Genomic DNA, 27,669 nt, shown 5'->3' with positions numbered 1-27,669 from the left:
TTCAACTGATCTTGACCTAAGGAAATGTCTAACCCCTTGGATGCCAAATTTGTGTGGGATATTTCTATACAAGGATTCAGCATAAATGGAGGCTAAGAAGGAACCCTCAATGACATGGATGCCCTCAAGCTTAATGAGGAGGTCAGATGTATCCCTGATATATGAAGGGAGGGCGAGCACAAATGGGCGAATGATCCTATCAGAATATACACAATCCAGTTTTGGATAAGAGAATCTGTTCCTGACACAATTGGGTATCCTTTCAAAGGATTTAACCCCTTGTGCACTTTAGGCAAAGTATAAAAAGTTGCCAGTAACGGATGCGTTGGTAACAAAATACCATACACATTCTTAGAAATTAATGCCCCCTCTCTTGCTCCATCCAGTATATGCTTGAATAGATCCTTATACCCCTCTGTGGTGTCAGATTTTAAGATCTCATACGTGTCCTTGTCACGCAAAATGACATAACACATGTTCACATAATTTGTTTCCTCCATGATAACCAGATTTCTGCCCTTGTCGGATGATTTTATAATCAGTTTCTCATTTTTAGACAAAACATGTAGGGCCTTTTCTTCACCTCGGGATAAGTTAGTTTCCAGAATAAAAAGTTTAGAGGGGATATTTTTGAAGGTCCCTCTCCATCAACTTCAGGAAGATATTCACACTGTTGGTGTCACTTTGTGGTGGTGTTTTCGTGCTCTTATTCCTGAGGTCAGTGAATGGTCCTGTGGACCCATCCCTTTCTTTTTCTTCCAATTACCCCACAAGAGTTCTGTGTCCCTCTAATTCATCCTCACTCAAGCCCACTTCCAAACACTCATCCCTGTCATGGCGTGAAAAAAAATGTTTCCATCTGAGTTTCCTACAAAACAAATTCCCGTCCCTAGTCTACCAGAAACAGACAAAACGATTTGTGGGAACAAAATTAAGGCCCTTTCTCAGAACACCATATTCTTCCCTGGTGAGGACATGGGATGAAAGGTTTATAATTTGCCCCTGATTTAGTTGGCCTTCGGTCTCAGATAGTAACCCGGGCGACCATTTCTTTCCAAAAAAGATGAAGAATACAGTGATGTAGTACCTGTTGGTTGGAGGATCTCTCATAAGTTGATTGGACTGACTGTCTCTGAATGATCCCTTCTGTGAAAATCTTCCTCTGCCTCTCCATCCCTGTCTGTGTTGTTTCCCCTTGGGTGAAAAACCTATATTAGAGCGTTCAGTATCAGAAGTCTTAATATCTGATGAGGAAATATCTGATATATTTGGTTTCTGGAAATTATTAGCCTGATTGTCCCCAAAGACCCTTAACCTTCATCAGGCTGCATAATTTTACAACGTTAACAGGCTGCAGAGGTACAATTGTACCTTCGTATATACCTCCACTGTGGGAAGACTTTCTCCTTTACTTGGTTTCAGAAACTAAAGTTCATTCAGCTACAAATGTTATGCTGATATCTATTGGCCAGTGTTGTTACTGCTCACTTATGTTGCTGTCAATTAAGTTGATTCAAACTGGGAGTGGCTTCTACTTCTCTTCCTGCCTCCCTCCTCTCAGTAGCCATTTTGCTGTTCATCTCATTGCTGTGAGCACACACATTTCTAGGCTTGTGAAGTCTTCAATTTCTTGTATACGAAAGTAGGAAAGTCTCACAGCATCTAACAGCCAGTTATACCTTCATTCGCCTTATGTGGGGACAGAACAGTCAGAAATTGTCTTTGAGCCTGGACTTGGCTTACATATATTTTGTATGAAACTTATCACTATAGGTATGATTTCTATACGAAAAATGGATAATAATTAGTATCTATATATTGTTTTACGATGTTTTACTTATATTCAGCACAAAATAAAGATGGTGGCTCTGTTACAATTTTCCTATTGGTTGAAAAAACAGTCGAAGATGGAATGAAAATTCTGAAACCGTATACGGTTTACATAATATATAAATGACATTTATAAATAATTATCACTAGAAATAATTTACTTTTTTATCTGCACTTTAGAATCGAGTTTCATTCTACTTGCCACGTGTTACTGAACTAAATTACGAAGCCAAAATTCATCTACCAAGTCATCATGAGTGATAGTGATGCTGGGTCTAGTTTCCGCCATAATCCAAGAAAACGTGTTTGCAGGTTAGTATCATTTTGTGAAAAGCCAATAATGTAGTATTGTGTAGTATTTCGGAAAATTATTTATTTTTAATTTTTTCATATTTACAGATTTACGTCTGACGAAATAATGCGAATGCTAGAAGAATCTGATTCTGAGCATGAGGAAGAACCATATGTTGCATCTGATGATGAAAACTATGTACCACAAGTGGTTGTTACTGAAGAAGATTCAGACATTGTACAAGAAATGGTCATAGAGCAGGAAAAAGAATACGACTCAGACGAAAGTATTGAGGATGAGTCTGTGCCTCAAAGTGCAGGTGACATTTGGACTGCTAAGGATAAAACTCAATGGTGTAGTGATCCACTGCCAAATGCACCAACAAAATCTCGTAATGTCCTACGACAAAGAGGTGGCCCTGCAGCAATCAGCAACCTGTATACAGCAAAAGAGATATTCAAGTCAATCATGACTCCCGAGATGTGTGACATCATATTACGAGAAACGAATCGAAAGGCCAAGAGAGTTTGTGATGCTTACAACAACGAACTGGTACAACGTTTTCCTGATTCTTCTGAACGGCCACCACAAAAAACATTCAAGCAATTTACTGAAACTGAACTCCATGCATTTTTGGGCATACTGATTGCTGCTGGTGTGCACAGAGATAACAAAGAGAAACTGGAGGAAATGTGGAATGTTGATGCTCTGCCTCTTATACGTGCAGCCATGTCTCGTGACCGCTTCAAGATGATACTCAGATTTATCAGATTTGACAACGAAAATACATGTGCAGAACGTGTGCAAACAGATATAGCTGCACCAATACGGGACATCTGGACAATGCTGAACAGAAATCTGAAGAGAGCCTACAAGCCATATAATTGTATCACCGTCGACGAGCAATTATTTCCATTTAGAGGCCATTCTAAATTTACCCAGTATATACCTTCAAAACCAGCTAAATATGGCATAAAGATTTTCTGGGCTTGTGAATCGTCAAACGCCTACCCATTACAAGGTCAGCTCTACACTGGGAAACCAACTGATGGTCCTCGACAAGTCAACATTGGTGAACAAACAGTATTGGACCTAGTGAGCTCGTGTAAAGGCTCTGGAAGAAATGTCACCACCGATAACTTCTTTACAACCATGGAACTAGCTAAGGTATTGAACTCCTGGAACATGACACTAGTTGGTACAGTGAGAAAAAAAAAAAGGTTCCTACCTAGCAACATGCAGCCTGCCAAAGAAAGGCCTGTAAACTCGACAAATTTTGCCTACAATCATGATGCAACAGTCTGTTCATATGTACCAAAGAAGAACAAATCATTCGTGCTTCTATCATCTATGCACATGACGGGAGAAGTTGAAGAGACACTAGCAGCCAAGCCAGAGATAATAAAATACTACAACAAAACAAAAGGCGGAGTTGATGTTATGGATAAAATGTTGGGAGAGTACACTGTGAAATGACGAACACTACGTTGGCCTCTGGCATTTTTCTACAATACGATTGGCGTCACTGGGTTTGCATCCTACATCATCTACAGAGAACACAATCCAAGCTTCAGGACAAAGGCTCAACAAGGAAAGTTCCTGAAAGATCTCGCAAATCAGCTGTGTATGCCTGCAATTGAAGATCGTAGTACAAACCGAATGATGATGAGAAACCATTTTCTTCGAGGTGCAGTAGAAATGGTGCTTGGACGATGCATTCTGGTAGCATCGCAAGCAGCAGCTGGCCCTCAAATACCTCATGGTAGTCGTGGACCCTCCCCTGTTGTTGGTAGTTGCTATGTCTGCCGAGACCTGAGGCGAAAACAACGTAAGACTAGAAAGTCTTGTGTGGTTTGTGTGAAACCCATTTGCGATGAACACTCGGTAGCAAAGACAACATGCATTACTTGCGAAGAAAATCAATAAAAAAAGTTTCTTACATTTTCTTTTATAATGTAAATGAACAGTTTGTTTACTTGTTTATAATAATAAAATAGCATTATCATTAAAAAAAAATATTCTTTTTTCCTTGCATTATCTTCATTCAAAATATATGAGGGTACATTTGTACCTATGCAGCTTGTTATGGATGCAAAAATATCTCGACCCCTTATCTCGGAAGGGGGTGGAGATATTTTATTGAAATTTGGCCAATATATTCTGGACCAAAACTGCAGAGATGTCACGAAATTTCAGCCCTCTACGGCTTTTCGAAAAAAAGTTATTGCAATTTTAAAACGGAATAGGTACAATTGTACCTACTCAGCCGGACGAAGGTTAAATATCTCTGTAACTGAAGTCGTTTTCTTTCCTTTTATCAGGGACTGACATTTTTCAACTGAATTTTGTAGAAGACCTTCTCATTTATTAAAGTGTGGATCGGCCTTAAATTTTAAAATATACTCAATTAATTTATTGAGTAGGTTTGATGACTTTTCAAATAATTTTTTATCTTCCTCCAACAATAATTGCATAAACCGTAAGGAGGATTCAGCTGATTCCTTTAACCACTTGGCCAGAAATTCAGGAGAGGCAGTTCTTGGAGAAGGATTTAGGTTAATTCTAAGGCCCCTGGGGACAATCCTGTTTTCTGTATAATTTTCTAGTGCTCTGATTTCCCACCACAACTTAATGTGTTCCTTGTATCCTTTATACAATTCATTGAACAACGCTTTTGGGGACTGCAAACCACCATCACCACTGGATGAATTGGAAATGCAAAAAGCCTGATTAGCATCCTCCACATCCTCATGGGAGTGAGTGTTCAAAGGACTTGCCAGGAAGCTAGCCATGCTCTAAATTAAAGAAAAATTTTAAAAAATCTATTTCTAGGAGGGGTCATTGGTGTTTAGCTAACATATAGGAACTTGCCCCTAAAAAATGACTGATATAAAATATAACTTTTAATTATTTACTTTAAAAGAAGGGACAAACAACATGTACAAACACCATACTAAAAAGTGAACACTATGTTCACCCTATAGATCCGGCCTGGCCTGAATAGGGTGACCATAGTGTGCACTTTTTAGTAAATAAATGTAAACTGGTTGTCCCAAATCAACAATTACTCATATGAATGAGTGGCAATTCTATATAGTCAGAGATGCATAAACAAAAATTCTTTGCAACAGGAACCTAAAAAAATTTTTAGGTACCTGTTTGCAAAAATTAGAAGTGACAAAATGAAGTTGCATAAAATTATTTATTTTTATTTTTACATGATTAAAATTATGACATAGTTAAAAACAGGAAAAGGTGTAAGGAAAAAAGGGGAGCTGGAAAACACTCTCAATATATATATATATATATATATATATATAGATAGATAGCACACCCCCCAAAGAAGCAGGGCGAAATGTGCGCATCGGGGCCCAGAGGTGGAATCTCTTGTACACTCTTTGAAACAGCGGCTGTACTACATTGAGGCACCGTATATCTTTTTTGACCTTAGCGGCTATTGTTATTATGTGCGTAACACTAACAGGTCTTGGATACCTACCAGACCTTCAGATATATATTAGTAATATAGCTGTCTATATCATATATTCGGTAGTTCTGCACCACCATGTGGTTGATTATGAATACTACACTTGATCTTTGCATGAATTAACTCTTTCATCTGCCACTTTAACTAATTGTCTTTGGTACTGGTAAGGCACCACAGGCCACTGTTTGAACATATATTTTGTTAAGAGTTCATTTACAGACCTGATTTCTGTTGCCATTAGTTCCAAAGCTAATGATTTAGCAAGTATACAAGAGCTGTGATATATATTCTATGCACTGACACTTTAGATTTTGGCAATTTTATCTTTTTGAGATTTAAGCAAAATTGATATCCTCGCTGCTATTTATATATATTGAGAGTGTTTTCCAGCTCCCCTTTTTTCCTTACACCTTTTCCTGTTTTTAACAATGTAATTATTTTAATCATGTAAAAATAAAAATTAGTAATTTTATGCAACTTTATTTTGTGACTTCTAATTTTTGCACAAAGGTACCTAAAAAAAATTAGATTCCTGTGGCAAAGAATTTCTTGTTTATGCATCTCTAACTATATAAAAGTGCCACTCATTCATATGAGTAATTGTTGATTTGGGACAACCGGTTTAAATTTTTTTGTAGGAAGGATACTCCTCTCAGTACATATAGATTGTACTAGCCCCACTGTTTGTGTGGTATGCTAAGGCATCATGAGTTTTATATTATAGCACAAATAGATAAAAAGATAAAACAGATTGAAGGCTGCAAAGATGATGTCTACTCAGAAGCAGACAGGATTCTGGACTCCATGGAAGTAAGGACAATAATATTAGAAAAGTCTGGATCTTGATAGATAATAAAGTGGGGAGTGGTATGATAATATTTTCATCCAGAATTTTTATTTTCAGATAACCATCACCTACGTGACAGAGAGCTAGGTCTCAATCACTTTAAACTCATTCTAAGAGGAAACCCTGAATATTATGGTGTTGAAAATGAGTTGTAGGTACCAATAAAGAAACTAGACAAGTAACTAAACAAACTAAAATGCCAAAGTTTGACACCTCAAGGATGGAATCGAATCAGGTTTTTTTTTTTACCAAAGTCATCAGGAATATTGATACAAACTCCTTTAAACCCATTATATAACTCTAAGCACACTGCTGTGTAGATCAAGAACTTATCAAACCTAGAAGCTGTTGGTGTCCTCCGAACAATGGACCAACCACAAAGCGCAGACCTCAACATCAGGTGTTTCTGATTCCATGGATCATGAAAAGCAGAAAGAGTATCTGAATGTGATAGATTGAGACTTTACTTCATTTATTGATGCAATATTTTGAATATAAAGTGATTAGTTTGCTTGGTTCCCCATTTGGCATTATTATCTACCATAAGTCCAGTTCCAGTTAAAATGATAGTAACTTCTAATTTCCAGTCAATAGTGAGTCTAATTTCTTACTTTAAATAGGCTTTGTTACTCACTTAGGGAAACCTGTTGGCTGATGTATATCACTCACACAATTTATTATTGTGTACAGATTTAGAACTGACTCATTGTCATAATTACAAATTATCGTGGCTTGCTCCACCTGGTGTAGGAAGAAGGACCCACTAAAATAACAGCAACTCATCAACATTTCCAACAGACTGGGTATGGGCATTTTCATTTCAAGTTCTACCTAGTTTCTTAGTCGGTCTTGCTGTATTAAAAACAAATGAAAATATGCAGCGGATATGAAAAATATACACATCCCTGTTTAATTGCCAGGTTTTTGTTATGGAAAAAAAAAATCATACTAAGGAGAATAATTTCAGAACTTTTTCCACCTTTAATGTCACCCATAAAATCATTGAGAAAACTAAATCATTTTGCGGGAGAGAAATAAACTCAACAAAAGTAAAATATTACTTCTATAATTGGAGATATGGTTGTGTCCTGAAGTAGCCAATCCAATTTAAACTCGTTAACCCCTAGGCCATTTTTCTTTTTTGCTTTTTCTTTTTTTGCTCCCCTTCTTCCCAGAGCCATAACTTTTTTTTATTTTTCAGTCAATATGGCCATGTGAGGACTTGTTTTTTGCTGGACAAGTTATACTTTTGAACGACACCATTGGTTTTAACATATCATGTATTGGAAAATTAGAACAAAAATTCCAACTGTGGTGAAATTGCAAACAAAGTGCAATTCCACAGTTTTTTTTTCTTTACCATGTACAATAAATGCTAAAACTGACCTGCCATTATGATTCTCCAAGTCATTTTGAGTTCACTGACATCAAACATGTATAGGTTTTTTTTATTTAAATGGTGAAAAAAAAATCCAAAATTTATTTTAAAAAATGGTACCATTTTTCGTCATTTGGGGCTGGGTGAGGGCTTATTTTTTTGTGCGCCGAGCTGTTTTTATTGATACCATTTTGGTGTAGATACAATGTTTTGATCGCCCGTTATTTAATTTTATTGCAATGTAGCGGCGACCAAAAAAAGTAATTCTGTAGTTTTTAATTTTTTTCTCGTTATACCGTTTAGCAATTGGGTTAATTTTTTTTAAATTGATAGATCAGGCGATTCTGAATGCAGCGATACCAAATATGTATATATTTGATTTTTATATTGTTTTATTTTGAATGGGTCAAAAGGGAGTGATTTGAACATTTATTTTTTTTTTATATTTTTAAAAACTTTTTTTTACTTTTTGTATGCTTCAGTAGTCTCTATTAATTGCCTGCTACACACAGGCGATGATCAGATCGCCTGTGTGTAGCAGAAATGCTCACTTGCTATGAACCCCGACCACGGGGCGGTGCTCATAGCAGTCTCAGTCTGCAAGTGACAACCACAGAGGACTGCTGCCGACCTCTGGTTGTCATGTCGACCCATCGTTGACCCATGATCATGTGACTGGGTCACGGATGGGTCGAGTGAGTGAAACGTTTCCTGTAAACGCAAGTTAAATTCCACTGTCAGAAAATGAAAGCAGCATTTAACTACGTAACAGCCATGGGTGGATCACGATTCCACCTGTGGCTGTTGTGGGCATATGCCAGCTGTATAGATCAGCTGTCATGTGCCCGGAAAGGTGCAAGTTCAGCGCCGGAGCCCGCACCAAGCAGGGGGAATCCGAAGGGCGTATAACAGCACATGTCGGAAAGGGGTTAGATAGCTGCATCATTTTAAGGGAACCTGTCTGTAGGATTTTTCTCCATAACCTACAGACAGTGTCAGTTTGGCCCCGTTATACTGATTAAAATTAAGCCTGGGTGATTATATCCGTCTTGTGGTTGTTTAATCTTTATTTTCAGTTTTTTAGTTTATGAGATTCTCATGCTCCAGGGCAGACCTGTGAGCAAGGCTTTGTGGTGTTCTGTTAAGCTATTCATACTGATGGCTTATGATAAGTCATTGACTCCTCAGTGACCTGCCCCCTATTTTACATACTGAATATGTTTTAAAAACTTCTTTTCCAGCAGTCAGGCGTCGGTGGCGGTGCCTGCGCTGTAGCATGATCGCATGTACAGGGTGGGCCATTTATATGGATACACCTGGGTGGGCCATTTATACAGTTGGATCCAAAATGGTCGACTTCAAAATGGCCACCATGGTCACCACCCATCTTGAAAAGTTTCCCCCTCCCATATACTAATGTGCCACAAACAGGAAGTTGATATCACCAACCATTTCCATTTTAATTAGATGTATCCAAATACAGCCATATAAATGGCCCACTGTTATGATTTGGTCACCGAGGAGGAAAACAAAACCAAACTAAGTCACAGAAAACCAGAGAGGTTGGTAACTACGCGGATTGCAGACCCCTGATCCTAACCACACAACTAACAGCAGCCGTGGAATGTACCTATGATGATTCTAGACGCCTCATCACAGCCGGAGGACTAAATAAGCCTAAAGCAAGAAAAGGGGAAATCTAAACTGCCCCAGAGCAGACCCCCAAAGGAATAGACAGCCCCCACACATGTATTGACAGTGAAACAAGATGAAAGCACAAACACAGGTAGGAAAATAGGCTGAGCAAACGATGGGGCCCACACTAACTAGAAAGGACAGGAAAGGAAAGATACTGTCTGCAATCAAGCAAAAAAAACCTGCAAAAAATGTCCAACACTTCTGATAGCAAAAAAAAACCCCTGAAGTCACTAGACTTCACCCACTATATCAGCACTCTGGCATATCCTGAGAACAGAGCAAAAAGAGGCCAATCTAATAATGGACAAAAAGTAAACTGACACATACAGTAACATAAGAGTGGAAATTCAACACAGTGCCAGCCAGGGCTGGCTGACCACACAAAAACTGAATAGACAAAACCAAATCAAACGTGAACATTAGCAGAGAAAACTTAGCTTGAGAAGACAGAAACTAAGCTGGAAACCAAGACCTCAGGAGGCAGGAAAAAATCACCAGCGTGGGAAAAGGGAGTCGGCTGTCTTACATCCAGTCTGAGACTCCATATGTCCAATCATCATCCTCATTATCAGGTGGCAGGTCTCTGTTAATTAGATCAGCTTCATTACCTCCTGCCACCACCAGAGGGAGCCCAGAAAGAGAACTCACGACTCCTGTCAGCACAAACAGTTCCCTCACCAGAAACCAGAGACAGACCAGAAAATGAGTTCACAACAGCCCACCCTGTATAATGTCCTTGTAATTATTTTATTTGGTGATATATATGTATTCATAATAAAAAAAATCTCTCTCAATAATCTCATTAACTGAAAACTACAAATAATGATTAAACAACAACCACAAGACGGATTTCATCAACCAAAGTATCATTTTAATCAGTATAACGGCACCAACCTGTCACTGTCTGTAGGTTACTCAGCACAATCCTACTGACAGGTTCCCTTTAAAATGATTATGATTAACCCCATATACAGCTCTGGTGAAAATTAAGAGACCACAGCAAAAATTTTTAGTTTGTCTGATTTTTATCTTTATAGGTATATTTCAGAGTAAAATGTAAATTGCTCTTTTTCTCTATAAACTACTGACAACATGTTTTTGAATTTCGATCATCACCGATCCTCTACCAAATTTCATAGTGGGTGCAAGACACTGTGGCTTGTATGCCTCCCCAGGTCCCTATCTAACCATTAGAGGAACAGGTGTTGGGTAAAGCTGAAAATTAGACTGAGAAGATTACCTTAACTTCAGCCTGGCTCTCCTTTGCTTCTCATTGATGAAAGGCTTTTTCCTAGCTTTACATGACTAGAGCCCTGCCTCTAGGAGCCTATTACGAACTGTTCTTGCCGCGCACTTCACACCAGCTGCCATTTGCCATTCCTTTTGTAGGTCACTTGATGTCATCCTGCGGTTGCTGAGTGACATTCGAATAAGATGATGTCATCTCAGTCAGTGGAGAGTCGTTTTTGCCCTCTGCCGGTCTGTAGCTTTGTTGTCCCCAATGTCTGCTGCTTGACCTTGTTGTAATGGATTGCCATCTTAGAAATTTTAAGGATGGAGGCAGCATGACGCTTACTGTATCCCTCTGCTAGTAAAGCCAGAATCGAGCCCTTCTTTTCAACACTCAAGACTTTTCTTTTAAACGTCTTTGGCATGGCTAAAAGTTATTTTTTCATTCCTATTCCTTTTGGGATATTACTAGCACTTGTTTTGCCATCCAGCTTGTCCTATTGCGAGAGGATTGTGAATATCACAGCAGGGTTTTTTTTTTATACTTTCTTTCGTTAAAAAAGATTTAGTTCAGGTGATCACCTAATAATAAGCACATTAAGTAGAATGAGGTGTTCTGTTCTCTGGTTGGAATTCAACTGACATTGGAATGAAATGGCTGTCAGACATGTAGAGAAGCTGATTTTTATAAAACTGTGCAGTGGTCTCTTAATTTTTGCCAGAGCTGTACACCAGGATGGGGGATATATATACCAGGATGGAGTGTGTGTGTGTGTATGTATATATATATATATATATATATATACATATATATACAGTTGTGGCCAAAAGTATTGACACCCCTGCAATTCTGTCAGATAATACTCAGTTTCTTCCTGAAAATGATTGCAAACACAAATCACAAATTCTTTGGTATTATTATCTTCATTTAATTTGTCTTAAATGAAAAACACAAAAAGAATTGTCCTAAAGCCAAATTGGATATAATTCCACACCAAACATAAAAAAGAGGGTGGACAAAAGTATTGTCACTGTTCGAAAAATCATGTGATGTTTCTCTAATTTGTGTAATTAACAGCACCTGTAACTTACCTGTGGCACCTAACAGGTGTTGGCAATAACTAAATCACACTTGCAGCCAGTTGACATGGATTAAAGTTGACTCAACCTCTGTCCTCTGTTCTTGTGTGTACCACATTGAGCATGGAGAAAAAAAGAAGACCAAAGAACTGTCTGAGGACTTGAGAAACCAAATTGTGAGGAAGCATGACCAATCTCAAGGCTACAAGTCCATTTCCAAAGACCAGAATGTTCCTGTGTCTACCGTGCGCAGTGTCATCAAGAAGTTTAAAGCCCATGTCATTGTGGCTAACCTCCCTAGATGTGGACGGAAAAGAAAAATTGACAATAGATTTCAACGCAAGATTGTGCGGATGTTGGATAAAGAACCTCGACTAACATCCAAACAAGTTCCAGCTGCCCTGCAGTCCGAGGGTACATCAGTGTCAACCCGTACTATCCGTTGGCGTCTGAATGAAAAGGGACTGTATGGTAGGAGACCCAGGAAGACCCCACTTCTTACCCCGAGACATAAAAAAGCCAGGCTGAAGTTTGCCAAAACTTACCTGAAAAAGCCTAAAACGTTTTGGAAGAATGTTCTCTGGTCAGATGAGACAAAAGTAGAGCTTTTTGGGCAAAGGCATCAACATAGAGTTTACAGGAGAAAAAAAGAGGCATTCAAAGAAAAGAACACGGTCCCTACAGTCAAACATGGCAAAGGTTCCCTGATGTTTTCTGGTTGCTTTGCTGCCTCTGGCACTGGACTGCTTGACCGTGTGCATGGCATTATGAAGTCTGAAGACTACCAACACATTTTGCAGCACAATGTAAGGCCCAGTGTGAGAAAGCTGGGTCTCCCTCAGAGGTCATGGGTCTTCCAGCAGGACAATGACCCAAAACACACTTCAAAAAGCACTAGAAAATGGTTTGAGAGAAAGCACTGGAGACTTTTAAGGTGGCCAGCAATGAGTCCAGACCTGAATCCCATAGAACACCTGTGGAGAGATCTAAAAATGGCAGTTTGGAGAAGGCACCCTTCAAATATCAGGGACCTGGAGCAGTTTGCCAAAGAAGAATGGTCTAAAATTCCAGCAGGGAATTGTAAGAAACTCATTGATGGTTACCGGAAGCGGTTGGTCGCAGTTATTTTGGCTAAAGGTTGTGCAACCAACTATTAGGCTGAGGGTGCCAATACTTTTGTCTGGCCCATTTTTGGAGTTTTGTGTGAAATGATCAATGTTTTGCTTTTTGCTTCATTCTCTTTTGTGTTTTTTTCATTTAAGACAAATTAAATGAAGATAATAATACCAAAGAATTTGTGTTTGCAATCAATTTCAGGAAGAAACTGAGTTTTATCTGACAGAATTGCAGGGGTGTCAATACTTTTGGCCACAACTGTATATATATTTCTCTCTAGAATCCCTTGATAGTCTTGAGATTTCATTGCACTCTGCACAGATTCTAGACACCGTGTACTAGATGCAGCAAAGCAGACCCAGAACATAACCGAGCCTCCTCCATGTTTCACAGTAGGGACAGTGTGCTTTTCTTGATATGCTTCATTTTTCTGTCTGTGAACATAGAGCTGATGTGCCTTGCCAAAAAGTTCCATTTTTGTCACATCTGTCTATAAGACATTCTCCCAGAAGCTTTGTTGCTTTTCAACATGTAGTTTGGCAAATTTCAGTCTGGCTTTTTTATGATTTTTTTTCAACAATGGTGTCCTCCTTTGTCGTCTCCCATGAAGTCCACGTTGGCTCATATAACGACGGATGGTGCGATCTGACACTGATGTTCCTTGAACTTGAAGTTCACCTTTAATCTGTTTAGAAGTTTTTATGGGCTCTTTTGTTACCATTTGTATTATCCATCTCTTTGTTTTGTCATCAATTTTCCTCCTGCGGCTGACTTATGTATGTTTATACACAATGCAAAAAAGTAAATAAAATGGAGCTACCCTTATCCGATATGTGTGGTACAAGTAAAGAGCAGTACAGTACATATAATACAAGAAGGATTACAACTATAGTAGGGCCCTCAGCTACCATGCCAAACCATTAACCCGATTGCACTAGCATCAATTGGATAATAGAGGGAGCCTATTCCACCTGTCCAACCACTAGATGCCACGGTCAGTATTGGCCAGCTTATGGGTTTATCAGCTTGGTATGGCCATGAATGTTGCAGCAGAACTCCTTTTCCTCTTTAATCCTTGCCCCATACATTTACGCATTTGGCATTACTGATATCGTGCTACCATCTTTTTATTAACTACATTTTAATAAGATGTAATTTTTATTATTCAAGTTAAAATGTTACAAATATTCTGATATTTCTAAAATCAGAAGTCCATCCTCGCTGTATTTGAAACTTTTTAATAATCCTCTTATCATTATGGTATTTAATTTATTCTACATGCAGAGTGGTTTTAGAACATTTGTCTCTTGGCTATAGGCCACCCAAACCTCTGAGGAAGCAGGTTATCATCGAAAGAAGTTTGAGATGGAGGAGGTGTGGTTTAGCTTTTATTAATGGGGTTTAATAACTAGTCCCGCTCCTATGCTCAAATAAGCTGATCATGTCTGTCCTTCATTACCTTAGTAGTACAAAGCATGTCTAATACAGTAAAAATGCCTAATTCCATCACTTTTCTCAGTTGTTGGATATTGCTCAATTCTAAAACCACAGATACCACTAAGTAATAAAACTGACTATCATCTGTGTGGTTATGATTCATTTTTGTTGTAATATGAAGTCTTCTGCAGCAGTGAGACATGTATCCTGTCTAGACAACAAAAAGAAGACTATTGATTCTTGAAATGAAGAAATGCAAATGACTTTTAAAGTCCAGGGTTTGACATTTCAAATCAATGATAAAATAAAATGTTAATTATTGTTAACAAGTTGCAAGATTTGCCCTTCTCTGTCAGGTTGTTAATAATCTTATTCAGCCTCATTTAATCAGCTTTGTTTTGTCTCGGTAAGCTTATGGGAACCTGTCGGCAGGTTTTTTCCCATATAACCTATGGCCACCACCTTTCAGCCCTGTGTTACAGAATTCTGGAGTACTGTATAAAAGTCTCCAAGCCACACTGCAAAATGACCTTTTATTAGACTAACTTGCGAGGCGGTCCGGTCCGATGGGCGTCACTGGTCTTGATCCAGCGTCTCCTCTCTTCTTGCGATGCCATCCTGCTTTTCTGATTCGTGTGGATGACGCGTCCTACGTCATCCACACAGTGTTGCCTATTGTGCTCAGGCACACTTCTCTCTGCCTTGTTCAGTGCAGTGCAAAGTACTGTAGTGTGTAGGCGCCGCCGCTCTTTGGCCTTTTCCCCCGCACAGGCGCAGAACAGTACTTTACTTCTAGAAAAAGTTGCCTCCCGGTTTTTGTAAAGTTCTTAGTTAAAATCCTTTGAGCTAAAGTTCAAAGGCTAAATCCTTCATATCTTTGCAAAATTTTCAATACAGAAGGGAAAAATAACACAACCCTTGCAGAACCTATACTGGAATTTTTATAGGTGATCTATCAAGCTATCCTGCCGTGTCTGTTTTACCTGGTACTTTTTTATCCTGTGAAATATCTTTTTTTTTTTACTATTTCCCTCTATTCCTCATCCTAAAATGTATACCTAAATTGACAGCTGAGTATTCCCAATTCCCTTGTCATGAGAGTGTGCTCCTAACATACTATGTCAGGACACATCCTAGTGACATGTCACCATTACATTTAGATTGCTATGAAATTATTTACTTTACCGTATTGTATTTTTTCATTTTACGGTTACAGTGATTAACTCTTATCTTTTGGTATTTTTTTACAGATATTTGGAATGATCTTTAGCATGGTCCTGTGTTGTGCTATCCGTAATTCAAGAGATATGTTGTGATCATCTGCATCGTGCCATCTTCTCCCAATCTGGATGAAAGTGCTACCTAACCAACAGGGACTGTTACATGCCTGTCAGCTTGGACAATCTGCTTGTTTCTGTAACCAAGCTATGTAAAAATGTATAAAGCTATGCAATATACTAGAAAACAAAGGTGATTGGACTTAAAAGTCCCCAATAAAGCTACAGTTTTGCCAAGGATTCATGGGAATGCTTATCCAGCACTTCCCTTATATGCTTTATAGTGACCCTCAACAATGGGACTAAAAAGCGACCATACATTTCTCCTGTATTGTTGGCCTTCTTTTGCCTCCTCAGAATTCCGTTCCTCCTGCCTCCAAAAATGCCACTACAGTGACATGAGGAGTACAGTGTTGAGTCTAAAACGCACCTCCTGACATTTTCTATACCACAGCACAAAAAACTCAGGAGAGGCATGGTTTAGACTCAACACTGGACTCTTTATGCCACAGCGGAAGCAATCGTGAAAGCAGAAGGAACAAAATACTAAGCTGAGCACAGGAGGAAGCAGAAGGCAAATGGAAGGCACCAGGTAGGTTGACTATATATGAGAAATACTGTATATTGGCATTTTCTAGGTCCAGGGTGGACAATCGCTTTAAATCTAAAAAAAATACTCTGCTTTAAAACCCAAACGTGTTTCACCTCTATCACCGGGTTACAGAATTCTTCCCTCTAACTACAGAGTGCAGGCTGCATTTTACAGGAGCTTATCATCTGTAGACCCTCTACAAATTGTAGATATGTATTTGTAGGTTTCTATTTCTCTTAGTTCAATATATCTAGAGATGGCATGAAATGACCAGTTTTTAATTTAAAAAAATATAAAAACCTGAGTTTAGGAAAGAACACAGTGAATGGGCTGCACTATGAATACTAATAATGTGTATGTCACACAATGTGTTCAATCACGTCTCATTGTCGTTTCCTAGAAGTCCTAAACAGATTCCAAGTTACCAGAGAATAATAGAGATAAAAACATAGCTTTTATTCCGATCTTAAAATCACATGATGAGATACAAACATGAGGTAGATAGATCTTTGGCTTGATAAAGGCCCATTTGGGCTGAAACGTTGCTTTGTCGACCTCATTTTATAATTCTATGAGTTTTTCTCCCAGAAATCGCTGTCTCTATGATTATTGCATTGCCGCAGACCTTGGCTTCTCACTCTGATTATTTTCCTAAATCAGTAAGCCATATATAAAGGGGTTATTCCATAGGATAGGGTAGAACTTACTGATCTCAATAACAGGTCTCTAAAACCCCAGAAAATGGGACTCTGCAGCCCCATCTTGAATGAAGCGGAGGGGTGCATGCTCTACCTCCACTCCATCCATTGACTCCATCCAATCACTGAGCGCTGTACTTGGCTTTATTTTCGGAAGTCCGTTTGGAATGATGTATAATATTGTGACCTGTGTGATACTGAGATCGATGAAATAAGGAACATGTCTAGTGTGCGTTTTATAAGCCTGATCATCACTGGTCTCCTACAGGGGTGACGTAGATGTAAATGATGTAATGACTGGAGTTTTTCTTTAGTTTATACAATAAAGGAGCGGATATTGAATGATATATATTGCTTATTGTGGCCTTCAAGCCTTAAAGCTTCCTGGAGACAATGCCACGTAGCATGCCGTAGCGTATATTGCAGATGTAGCATTATGGAATTTACTACTGTACAAATTTCCCTGCTCCTTTTGTTGTGTACAATGACGGAGGCCTTATGTTCATACGCAGTTATTGTTACAACCTATTTAACTGAAAATGTCAGAATTACTGTAAAGTTCCTGTAAAGAAAGTAGATACATGTATATCATTTGAGACAATTTTATGTATTTGATTATTAAGAGTAATAAATATTTACAAAAACATGTATGTGCTCCGTTTATTTCAGAAGAGACGTATAACCTTTGTGATTGTGCCCAAATGACTATTTAGTGAGGAGCTAATGCTAAAAATGGTCTGTAAAATATCGGAATGCAAAAAAACCACCTCTTTACCATTTCTGCAAAGGAAAAATTGCATGCAGGAACAGCGCCACATAGTGGCCAAAATGTCACAATGTGCTGTATAAATATTATTATTATTTATTACAATAGCGCCATTTATTATTCTATGGTGCTTTACATGTGAAAAGGGGTATACATATCAAATAACAAGTACAGCAATCTTGGAGGAGAAAGGACCCTGCCTGCGAGGGCTCACAGTCTACGAGATAATCTTGTCTGATAGCGGAGAAAGCAAATCACTGGTTATAGTCTAAAGACACAATGTCATAAAATTGATGGTTCTTGTAAAATATTAAGCAGGTGCTGCCATTGTCTCATTGTTAATGTATAGTATGTCATTATACATGTATATGTGACTGGACAACTGACAGCGAGCAGTAAAATTGCTAAAATTTTGTTACATACATGAGTTGAATGCCTGAAATTTCAGGGACCACGGTTATAATTTGTTTCCTTCTGTGCCCTCCATCAATACATGAACATAATGCAACAATAAAACTATGAAAACAGAGACCTTGGCTTGTGGATACATCTTCTTAGCTGTGCACATCGTGGCTTACACCCATAGCATTTTTAAAGGTTCCATATATTATTCTTATGCTTACTGATATATCTCCATCATATTCCACTGCGCTTTACAGACATTATCAGTATGTCTTTGGAATGTGGGAGTAAACCGGAGAACCCTGAGGAACCCACGCAAACACAGGGAGAACATACAAAATAGTGGCGGTCTGGCATACACTGTACTGGTTTGGATCGGAATGCCTTTTTTTCGCGTGGTACATTTTTTTACAATGGTAGTCATTGGGTGACGTGTGCCTCCCTGTATGGCTTTACAGCAGCATACTTTGCAGCCTTCCAATGACAGCTATGTTTGACATACTTCCAATGAATAGTCTTTTTAAATTATGTGTTGATTCCATTTTCACAGTGTGTGCAGAACCTCCGATAGCTGGCCGTCCACTATAGAATTCTGTAGGAGCTCAGTTCCTCACTGATTGAACCTTATGGTATAACATCCTGTAACTGTCATGGTACGTGCCCACGTTTAGTGTTTTGCACCAGAAACTGCTGCAAAAACTAGTTTGGCAAGAAAAATGCTGTGTAAAAATGCATGTTTTTGCCTCATTTTGCTTGCATTTTTCTTTTAAATTTATGGGTCAAAAACGCTGCAAAAATGCTGAAAGAAATTGTGGCACCCCAGGGGTCTGGTTGCCACAGTGGCATTGCCTCCATCGCAGGGGGTGATGCCATGCCTGGAAGCAGAGAGGGTTTCCCTAATCAGGTAACACTAACATCCAACACTTTTCCTGACTTCAGACAAGAAGGCAGAGCTTAAATCCTGGTTTCAGGGAAGCTTCCCTATAAGTTCTTGCCAGGAGGCAGGGTTAGTCAGTCTGCAGCAGAGAGACTGCAAGAGACAGTCTGAGGAAGTCAAGGAAAAATCTGAGGAGTGGAGCTGTAGATAAGCTCACTTCAGGGACAAGTGCTAGAGACTGGATGCCAGAGTCCGTGGTTGTGCGGGTACTGAAATCCCCGCAGCTAAATCTGGAGGGCAGGGGACTGCAGGTCTCCTGGCCATCACAACACCTGAAGGCACAGCAACAATTGAGAGACCGGAGCCACCACGAAGGAGTGACACCTGTAATAGGCTCAAGCTGCCTGCCATACAGACAAGGACTAAAGAACAAGAAGGAGCATAGGACTGAGCACAGCTTTAGGCAACAATGGCCTCAGAATACAGCGCAATAGGGAGGCCTAGGTTAGGTGGATCCCAAATTGCTTCCAGGCTGCCCGGATCTCCATTACCATCTGTAATCAGTGCCCTGGACTGCACCACAAACCGTGAGTAAAAGTATGAAGAATGCTGTGTCCTCAGAGTTATTTACTGCACCCTCCACTCTGCACTACAACCATCACCACTATCATTCACATCATAAGTGCCCTGGGACTTAGCTCTACCTGTGGCGAGCTGTAACAACTCTGCTGCATCACCATCAGCTCTAGCGGTCTCTTTAAGCAGTGTCGGCTATCCCTTGCCGAATACCACAAGTGGCGTCACGAACTATATCTTATAAACTTGATTCTCCTTTTACCATCATTTTCTTTGGATGCCCAGGGCCACGGATCGGGTCACTGCTGCCGTGACACATCCCCTTAAAAACCGGCCCGGAGTGTACCCACGGCCCTGGCGGGCGCTCCAAAATGACATGGTGTAGATATGAAAAAATACTCTGAAGGATCAAATGTGCAAGACAAAAATAAGCAGCATGTGCACGAGATTTCATAAATATTATTCACTTTGCTGGTACTGCAAAATGCTGCATTCTTTCTACAGCAAAAACACATTTAAAAAAATGTAGCAAAAACAATGTGTGAACAAGCTCTAAAAGTTATTCCAGTATCTCCAGCTATTCTGGAATCAGAGCATGGTAGCCTGTTATTATAATTTCCTTTCTTTTATTTTTCTTCTAGAGAGCTCACAATCTACTATTTCCCTTCACCCATCCAGGGAGAGTTCAGGTGCTGTAAGGCTAGTTTCACACTAGCGTTTCCTGGAGCTGCGGGGGGATGCGCATTGCCGCCGTGAAGCTCCGCCCACGGCCGCACCTCCTCTGGTCAGCTCCACCTATGGGCGCATGACGCTGCATGCGACCAGCGTACCCCATCTTTAGCATTGGGTACGCAGGCCGTGCGCAGGTATGCGTTTGCCGGCGCATGTGTCCTTTTGACGGTGCGCCAATTGCACCAAAATGCAACACGGAAACACTAGTGTGAAACTAGCCCAACTCTGCTTCTCATACTGAGGCACCAGATACTGAAGGCCTTGGTGACGGGCAGCAGGGAAGGCAGATTTATAGACGTTGCACAGTCCTGCCTCTGGCTGCATCAATATTTAGTTTAGCACAGTAATTGACTTAATTTGTACTCATTGTAATTAGTGATGATCGAGTACGGTGTTATCAGAGCATGTTCGGGTGCTAATAGAGAATATTCGGCGTGCTCTAATACTATCTTAGAGTCGCCGCGGCTCCATGTCTTACAGATGTTCAACAGGCCGAACACATGCAGGGATTGCCTGTTTGTTAGAAAATCCCTGCATGTATTGCGACTGTCGAACAGCCACGAGACATGCAGCCACGGCGACTTGAACATATGTTTTGAGAACGCCAAAGACAATCTGTTAGCACCCGAGTATGCTCTGATAACACCTTATCCGAGAACACTCGCTCATCACTATTTGTAATGTTATACTAAGTTCATTTATGCCTTACATTCAGATTTATGGCTGTGAGAGTAGAAACAGGGCATTTCTATTTTATAAACAGAGATCTGACCACTCTATATGATTAGAAAGTCAAAGGGTTGTCCTCTTGCTAGGTCATCAACACCACATCGCTGGAGGTCTGACACCCAGCAGCCTCACCGATCAGCTCCAGCGGCGGCCAGACGTAAACAGTGAAAAGATCCAAGCAGCACAGCTCCATTCACTATTAAGTGGCCGATCCCGACTACTGCGGCTCCACTCCTATTCAGTTCAATGAGAGCTTATCTGCAGTACAAGGCAGCAGCCACTATACAGTGAATGATGCGGTGCTGTTTGGGGGTTTATATATGAATGTCTCCAGAGCAGAAAACAATTGTGGTACGTGGTGTCATATTCCCATCAATCTAAAACTGATGACCTATAAACTACGCACCGACTGAGACAAAAATTTAGGAAAAGGTGGTTGCAATTGACGGTGAAGAACATGCTATCAACGTCACTAATACATATATATTTGTGTCTTTCACTCTAAGGCCGGGGTCAGACTTCCGAGAAACTCACACGAGTCTCGCACCTCAATGGCCGGCACTGCCGCCGGCACTCGGGACCGCAGTGTGCGGCTCCATGTATTTCTATGCCGCCGCACAGTCCGGTCCCGAGGTATTGAGGTGCGAGTTTCTCGCAAGTCTGACCCCGGCCTTCAGATGAAGAACTATTCCAAAATAAATCAGGTACCTGACCAAAACATTAGTAACACATACGGTATATGATGCTATCTAATTATAGACCAAGCACTGAGTAAGTGTAAAGATGGCCAGGAGGTAACCAAATATCAGTAAGGTATGCCAATTTATAAGTCAGGGAACACTGCCATGGCTAAGGACTTCAGTAATGATGGGGCAAGACTTCGGTATCAAACTACTCTTAAGTGCTCAGCAGTTGCCCACTCTAAATAGATGTCTGAGCAAAAGCAATTTTCTTTGTCTAATTAATGCAATAGGAATAAAATATTGTATGAATCACAATACAGATGTCTGGGCAGATAAATGAATATTGCACATCCCAAGGAAATATGGCAGATCTGCAAAATTACATACTGTTTTTTAAGAGCTACACATGGTTCCCAACCCCCCAGTATGTCCCTCCTTAGCTGTCGTCTACCTCTCTGCCACTTGGCAGCTCAGTGGAGTACTGAAACTTGGTCAATGGGTCAGGCCTTTCTTACAGGCACACTTGAGTCTAGATATAGAGTGAACATAAGTCTACACAGCCCTGTTTAAAATACAATATTTTTGTTACCAAAAAATAATTTCGGGATTTTCTCCACTTTTAATGTCACTCACAATATGTACAAATCCATTAAGAAACAAGCTGAAATAATTTTGAGAAATTAAAATAGAGAAACATGTCACACAAAATAGTTTCCCACATGTATACTTTACATCAGCACAATTTTGGAAACAAAATTTTTTTTTGTTAGGAAGTTATAAGGGTTAAAAGTTGACCAGCGATTTCTCATTTTTACAACACCATTTTTTTTAGGGACCACATCACATTTGAAGTCACTTTGAGGGGTTTATAGGATAGAAAATACCCAAAAGTGACACCATTCTAAAAACTGCACCCCTTAAGGAGCTCAAAACCAAATTCAAGAAGATTATTAACCCTTCAGGTGCTTCACAGGAGCAGAAGCAATGTGGAAGGAAAAAAATAACATTTAACTTTTTAGTCACAAAAATCATCTTTTGTCAGCAATTTTTTTTATTTTCACAAAAAGGAGAAAATGGACAGATAAAGTTGTTGTGCAATTTCTCTGAGTACGCCGATACCCCAAATTGCCATACAGTATTTTTTTTTAAATGCACCACAAGTCTATAAACAAAGGGAAAAAAAAACTCAAAGTGTGAATGAGATTTTAGAAATCTTATTCACCAGTTTCCTGCCGCTGTAAAATTTGAGTTTTCAATGACCAAAAAAAGCAGCAAAAAATCTATGTATGAACAATCCCTAAAGTTTACAAATAAATGCAAGAAAAATATTCAGAATTGAGAGTCCTCAGTAGTTGATACCTTTTAATGGCTAACTGAAAAGATGGTAACACATTGCAAGCTTTTGAGACTACTCAGGTCTCTTCTTCAGGCTAGACTAATACAAAATCTGAAGAGTCACATATTTATGCACAATACAGCACAGAAAAAATGCAATAGATGAGACAAGTGACGTGAAGCAGAACTATCATTATGGGAGAGGGAGAAACATAAATATTGCTCCAGTTCATAGATAAGGAGTCTGGATGTTTTATTGTCCTCTGATTGGGGTCTCCTAATGTGTTGTGAAGCCCCCACACGGTCCTAGGAGCAAATTCCTTAATTGATGTAAAAAGACATAAATCCATGTGACACATTCATTCCAGCACTGAGAGTGTCAAAGGTCGTCATAAATTTATACTCACAGACTCTTCTCTCTCTCTGAGAATTGAAGTTACCTTTCAATACCAGTAATTTCATATCCATGGTGTTGTGGTCCATCATACAAAAATGTTTTGCCACAGGTAGATCCATTCTTTTTTCTCTTATTGTGTGACGATGAGCATTCATCCTTGTTCTAAGCTTTTGCCCTGTCTCCCCCACATACAGACCCCCTGTTGGATATTTATGTGACTCTTCAGATTTTGTATTAGTCTATGCCTGATGAAGAGACCTGAGTAGTCTCAAAAGCTTGTAATGTGTTACCATCTTTTCAGTTAGCCATTAAAGGGTATCAACCACTGAGGACTCTCAATTCTGAATATTTTTCTATCTACTGGCTAACACGGTACAAAGATACACATCTTTCCTGTATCAAATAAATGCAAACATTCTCTAGACCGTATTGACAAACACATAAAACATGTGGGAAAAGCTATGAGCTAGTATTTATAGACATGCGGGCCATGATATACAGTATGTGCTCATGCTTCAGAATATGCGTCCAGTGATAGCGATCCTCAAGTGCTGCGGAGTGTGCTGAGCTTAGGAAATCACATACCAAGTGATCCCCGTCAATTCTACCGGTCTAAGCCTCAGTATCAAGTTTCTTTCATTTATTTAGACTATTACATTTCAGTCTTTAAAATCTGAGTGCGTGGTGGATATTTAACAGAAATGAAGCGGGAACTGGGCGTCTGAGGAAATTGGCGGTATGATTGGTACTTTGAGCGTGCTGTTACGTTTATATTGTGAAATGGAGGGTAACTTTACCTTGGAAGGGTAAATGTTACGCTACATAGCATCTATACTCCACAGGGCAGCAGTATGCGCATACAGGTTGTAGACATTTCTGCAAATAGTCAAGCATTGGTGAACTGAATTTGATTCCGGTATTGACTATATAGGGAAAATTATCCGACAAGTAACTATAAAATTGTGAGAAGAAATCCACAAACTTAACACTATATTAAATATTTAAGATAAAACATCACTTTTAATGTAAACCACTAAAATCTCAAAAAAGAATCCCAGGGATTTTGATTTCTAGTGTTTTATATTAAAAGTGATGTTTTATCTTAAATATTTAATATAGTGTTACGTTGGTGATATTCATAAGGAAATTCATGTTAACTGACCAAAGGTTTCTCAGCCTTGTGTCTGAACTGTCTAATGATTAACCCCAGATTTGCTTTAAAGGAGACCCTCAAAAGTCATTATGAGATTTGAATTTATTCATCAGTATTGGCAAGTGTGGTGGATGGAGCCTGTAATCTTAAAGGGAATCTTTCACCAGGTTTTCACTACATCATCTAAGAGCAGCATCATTTAGGAAAAGAGACCCTGATTCCAGAGATGTATCACTTAGTTTACTCAATGTAGCAGTTGTGACACAATCAGAGTTTTTGAGCCTGGTAATGGCGATAAATATAATTGTTAACAATTTAATTAAACCACCACTCCAAAGTTTTTTTTTGTTTCAGCGCTGGAATGGGGCCACTAATGTACCTTCCATGACTGTAGTATTATGCTCACCAGTCGAATTCCTCAGCTCTTCCCCATGCCACTCTGGTCTTGCACTGCCACCTTGTGACTACTACTTCTGACTGACCAGAAGTCAAAGATAATGGCCGCGACCTATCAATGCAAGTCTATGAGAAACTCATTCTGGCTTTCATAGATGTACATTGAGTTGTGACTCAAAAACTTGAACAATCTGGCAGGTTACAAACTACAGAAGACTGTCTGGAGCGGCACCAATAAAAGAAGATGGCAGTTGCTAAATATGATACATGGTGCAGACAAGTTAGATCAATGGCACCACTCCAGCAGTAACATAAAAAGAAATACTGGAGTGGTACTGTGACGCTAGTCACTACTAACGGACAAGCCGTGAGGCTGGGTAGTCAAGAAGGCAATCTGGGCAACCACTCAGGGGCCTGAGGCTCCGGGGGGCCCATGAACTGTCACCAATGGTTTAAATAATGCTGGGCCCGCCAAGGCGCATGTTTGAAGTTGTCACCTCAGCGGCCGAAGGTGGTTTGAATGATGCTAGGACCACCCTGCTACATGACTTCTGATAAAAGCTGACGTCATGCCTACCATCACTCATGGACTGCTGAAGAAGAGCTTACAGGTGGCACTTGCCAGCTCCCTCATCACACGCATGCCTGGGCTGAGCTGAGCTGTGGAGCATGAAGCGTGAAGAAGCTGCCGTGCCTGCATGCCTGTTCTCCTGAGACCCTAGGTTCTCCTCTCCTCAACTATATGTAGAGTCTGGCTACATTGGGTGGGTGAGGGTCTGACTGCCACACTATTCCTAATTTCCTATATAGTTCAGGCAGCGGAACTTGGCAGAAGCGCTCTGTATGAAAGGGTCATTACTATAATTTTAAAATATGTGTATATAATGTGGGGGATGGGAAATGGAAATGGACATAAACTAAATGGAGGCAAATGCCCCTCCACTGCACACCTTGGAAATTTTTCCAACACCGTGTCAAATGGCCCTGGAAACTTTGGGCCTCTCCATCTTAGAAATGTTGCTTGCAGCGTGTATTTATATAAATACATGATGTAAGCAACATTTTTAAGATGGAGGATCCCACAGTGTGCAGGGGCATTTGTTTGATTTTGGCAAAATTTCGAAGGTGGAGGGGCACATAGTGTGCAGGAGCATTTTCCCCATGTAGTTTCAGTCTACTCCCATCCCCACCTAAGTCATATTTTATGCACAACAAGAAAAGGCCCTTAGATACAGAGTCCCACTGCAAATTCTGCTTATATGCATTTATACTACTGTCACTATTTCACGGTTTGTAGTGACTGCAGAATAATGTTAAGATGTTAAGAAACCAAACCAGCCCTTTTTAAAGGACAACTTGTCCTAGTAAAATAAACACTATTAGGCCGGAGTCAGACACAACGTATAAAAAAAGGTCTGTATTTTACGGTCGTAATTCGCAGAAATGTTCCTTGAACAGTGATCCGTATGTCATCCGTTGTCAAGGTGTGGCTGCGTTTTTTGCGCATGTAATCCTCCGTATGGCATCCGTATGGCATCCATATAGCGTTTTTTTCTCGCAACCTTGCAAAATGGACATTTAACGGTTTTGAGGCCTGAAAATAATTTAAATCATCATCAGCAACCCTATTTATTGCCTCTGCAACATGTGTCAGCCTCCAATCTGGCCATTTTGGTGCTGTGCTTGTGTTGGTGTATTGGTGGTTTGTTGGTAACTTGTGAGACAGACTTAGGTTCACCCCAAGCGGATTCTATACAACTGGGTTTTGTCACGCCGCTTTGAGCAGCCATACCCAGTGATTGTGGATCCGAGGAGGAGGATATGAATGTGGGTCCATCCGCTTTTGAGGCAACGCCTCAATAAAGGTCATTTCCACCGTTTCTATGCATTTTCCATACACATCCCGACAAGTTTTACCAATATAAAAAATACCAATATAATCGCATGAGCCTTGCCACCTTTGATATTTTGTTGGAGACAGTGCGCCCTGGGATCACCTTTCAGGACACCAGGATGCGCAAATGTATATCTGCTGAGGAGCACCTTCACCTTACGTTACAGTATGTATTCCTCCTCCTCATACTCTATGTTGATGACGTTTCTCAAAATGTAGTATCTAGTTCGGGTTACCAGTTTATGTTCTTTTCCTCTTAATATATCACAAATCTCTTCTCTTAGTAATAATAATATGTTATTTATGTATAATTAACATAGCTATTGTTAATTTTTTAATGATGTGATTGCCTGACTTCAGGGGCGGACACAGACTGTAGTGGGCCCCTGTGCAAGAAATTTTTCAGGCCCCCCCAACCCTTCATAGGGCAACAAAGTTATTTGTTATTTGTTGTTATCTAATATTGAGGCTATGCAGGGCTGGATATAATATCTGTATAAAACATAATGTAACCCCTCCATAGAATATAATGCAGTCCCCCCCATATAGTATAATGCAGCCCCTCCATAGAATATATGGCAACCCCCTCATAGGATATAATGCAGCCCCTTATATAGTATAATGTAGCCCCTCCATAGAATACAATGTAGCCCTCCTCATATAGTATAATGCAGCCCCCATAGAATATAATAAATATAATACAGCCCCCCTATGGAATATAATGTAGCCCCAAATAGAATATAATACAGCCCACCTCCCCATAGAAT

At 39.8% G+C, this 27,669-nt stretch overlaps 1 protein-coding gene across 1 annotated transcript in view; it reads left to right on the top strand.

Moving 5' to 3' along the window:
* Positions 1–18,252, top strand: part of LOC141063214 (tetraspanin-2-like) — a 256,297-nt gene extending 238,045 nt beyond the window's left edge. The window contains exon 8 of the mRNA XM_073557274.1: positions 15,646–18,252. Within this exon, the coding sequence (XP_073413375.1) occupies positions 15,646–15,711 (66 nt within the window). The 3' untranslated portion in view covers positions 15,712–18,252. The remainder of the gene's footprint in view (positions 1–15,645) is intronic.
* The last annotated feature ends 9,417 nt before the right edge of the window (positions 18,253–27,669 follow it).

The sequence above is a fragment of the Dendrobates tinctorius genome, unplaced genomic scaffold (genome assembly GCF_039654945.1).
Source record: "Dendrobates tinctorius isolate UK_male_01 unplaced genomic scaffold, ASM3965494v1 ptg000246l, whole genome shotgun sequence".
Taxonomy (NCBI): domain Eukaryota; kingdom Metazoa; phylum Chordata; class Amphibia; order Anura; family Dendrobatidae; genus Dendrobates; species Dendrobates tinctorius.
This window is presented reverse-complemented; position numbering and strand designations above follow the sequence as displayed.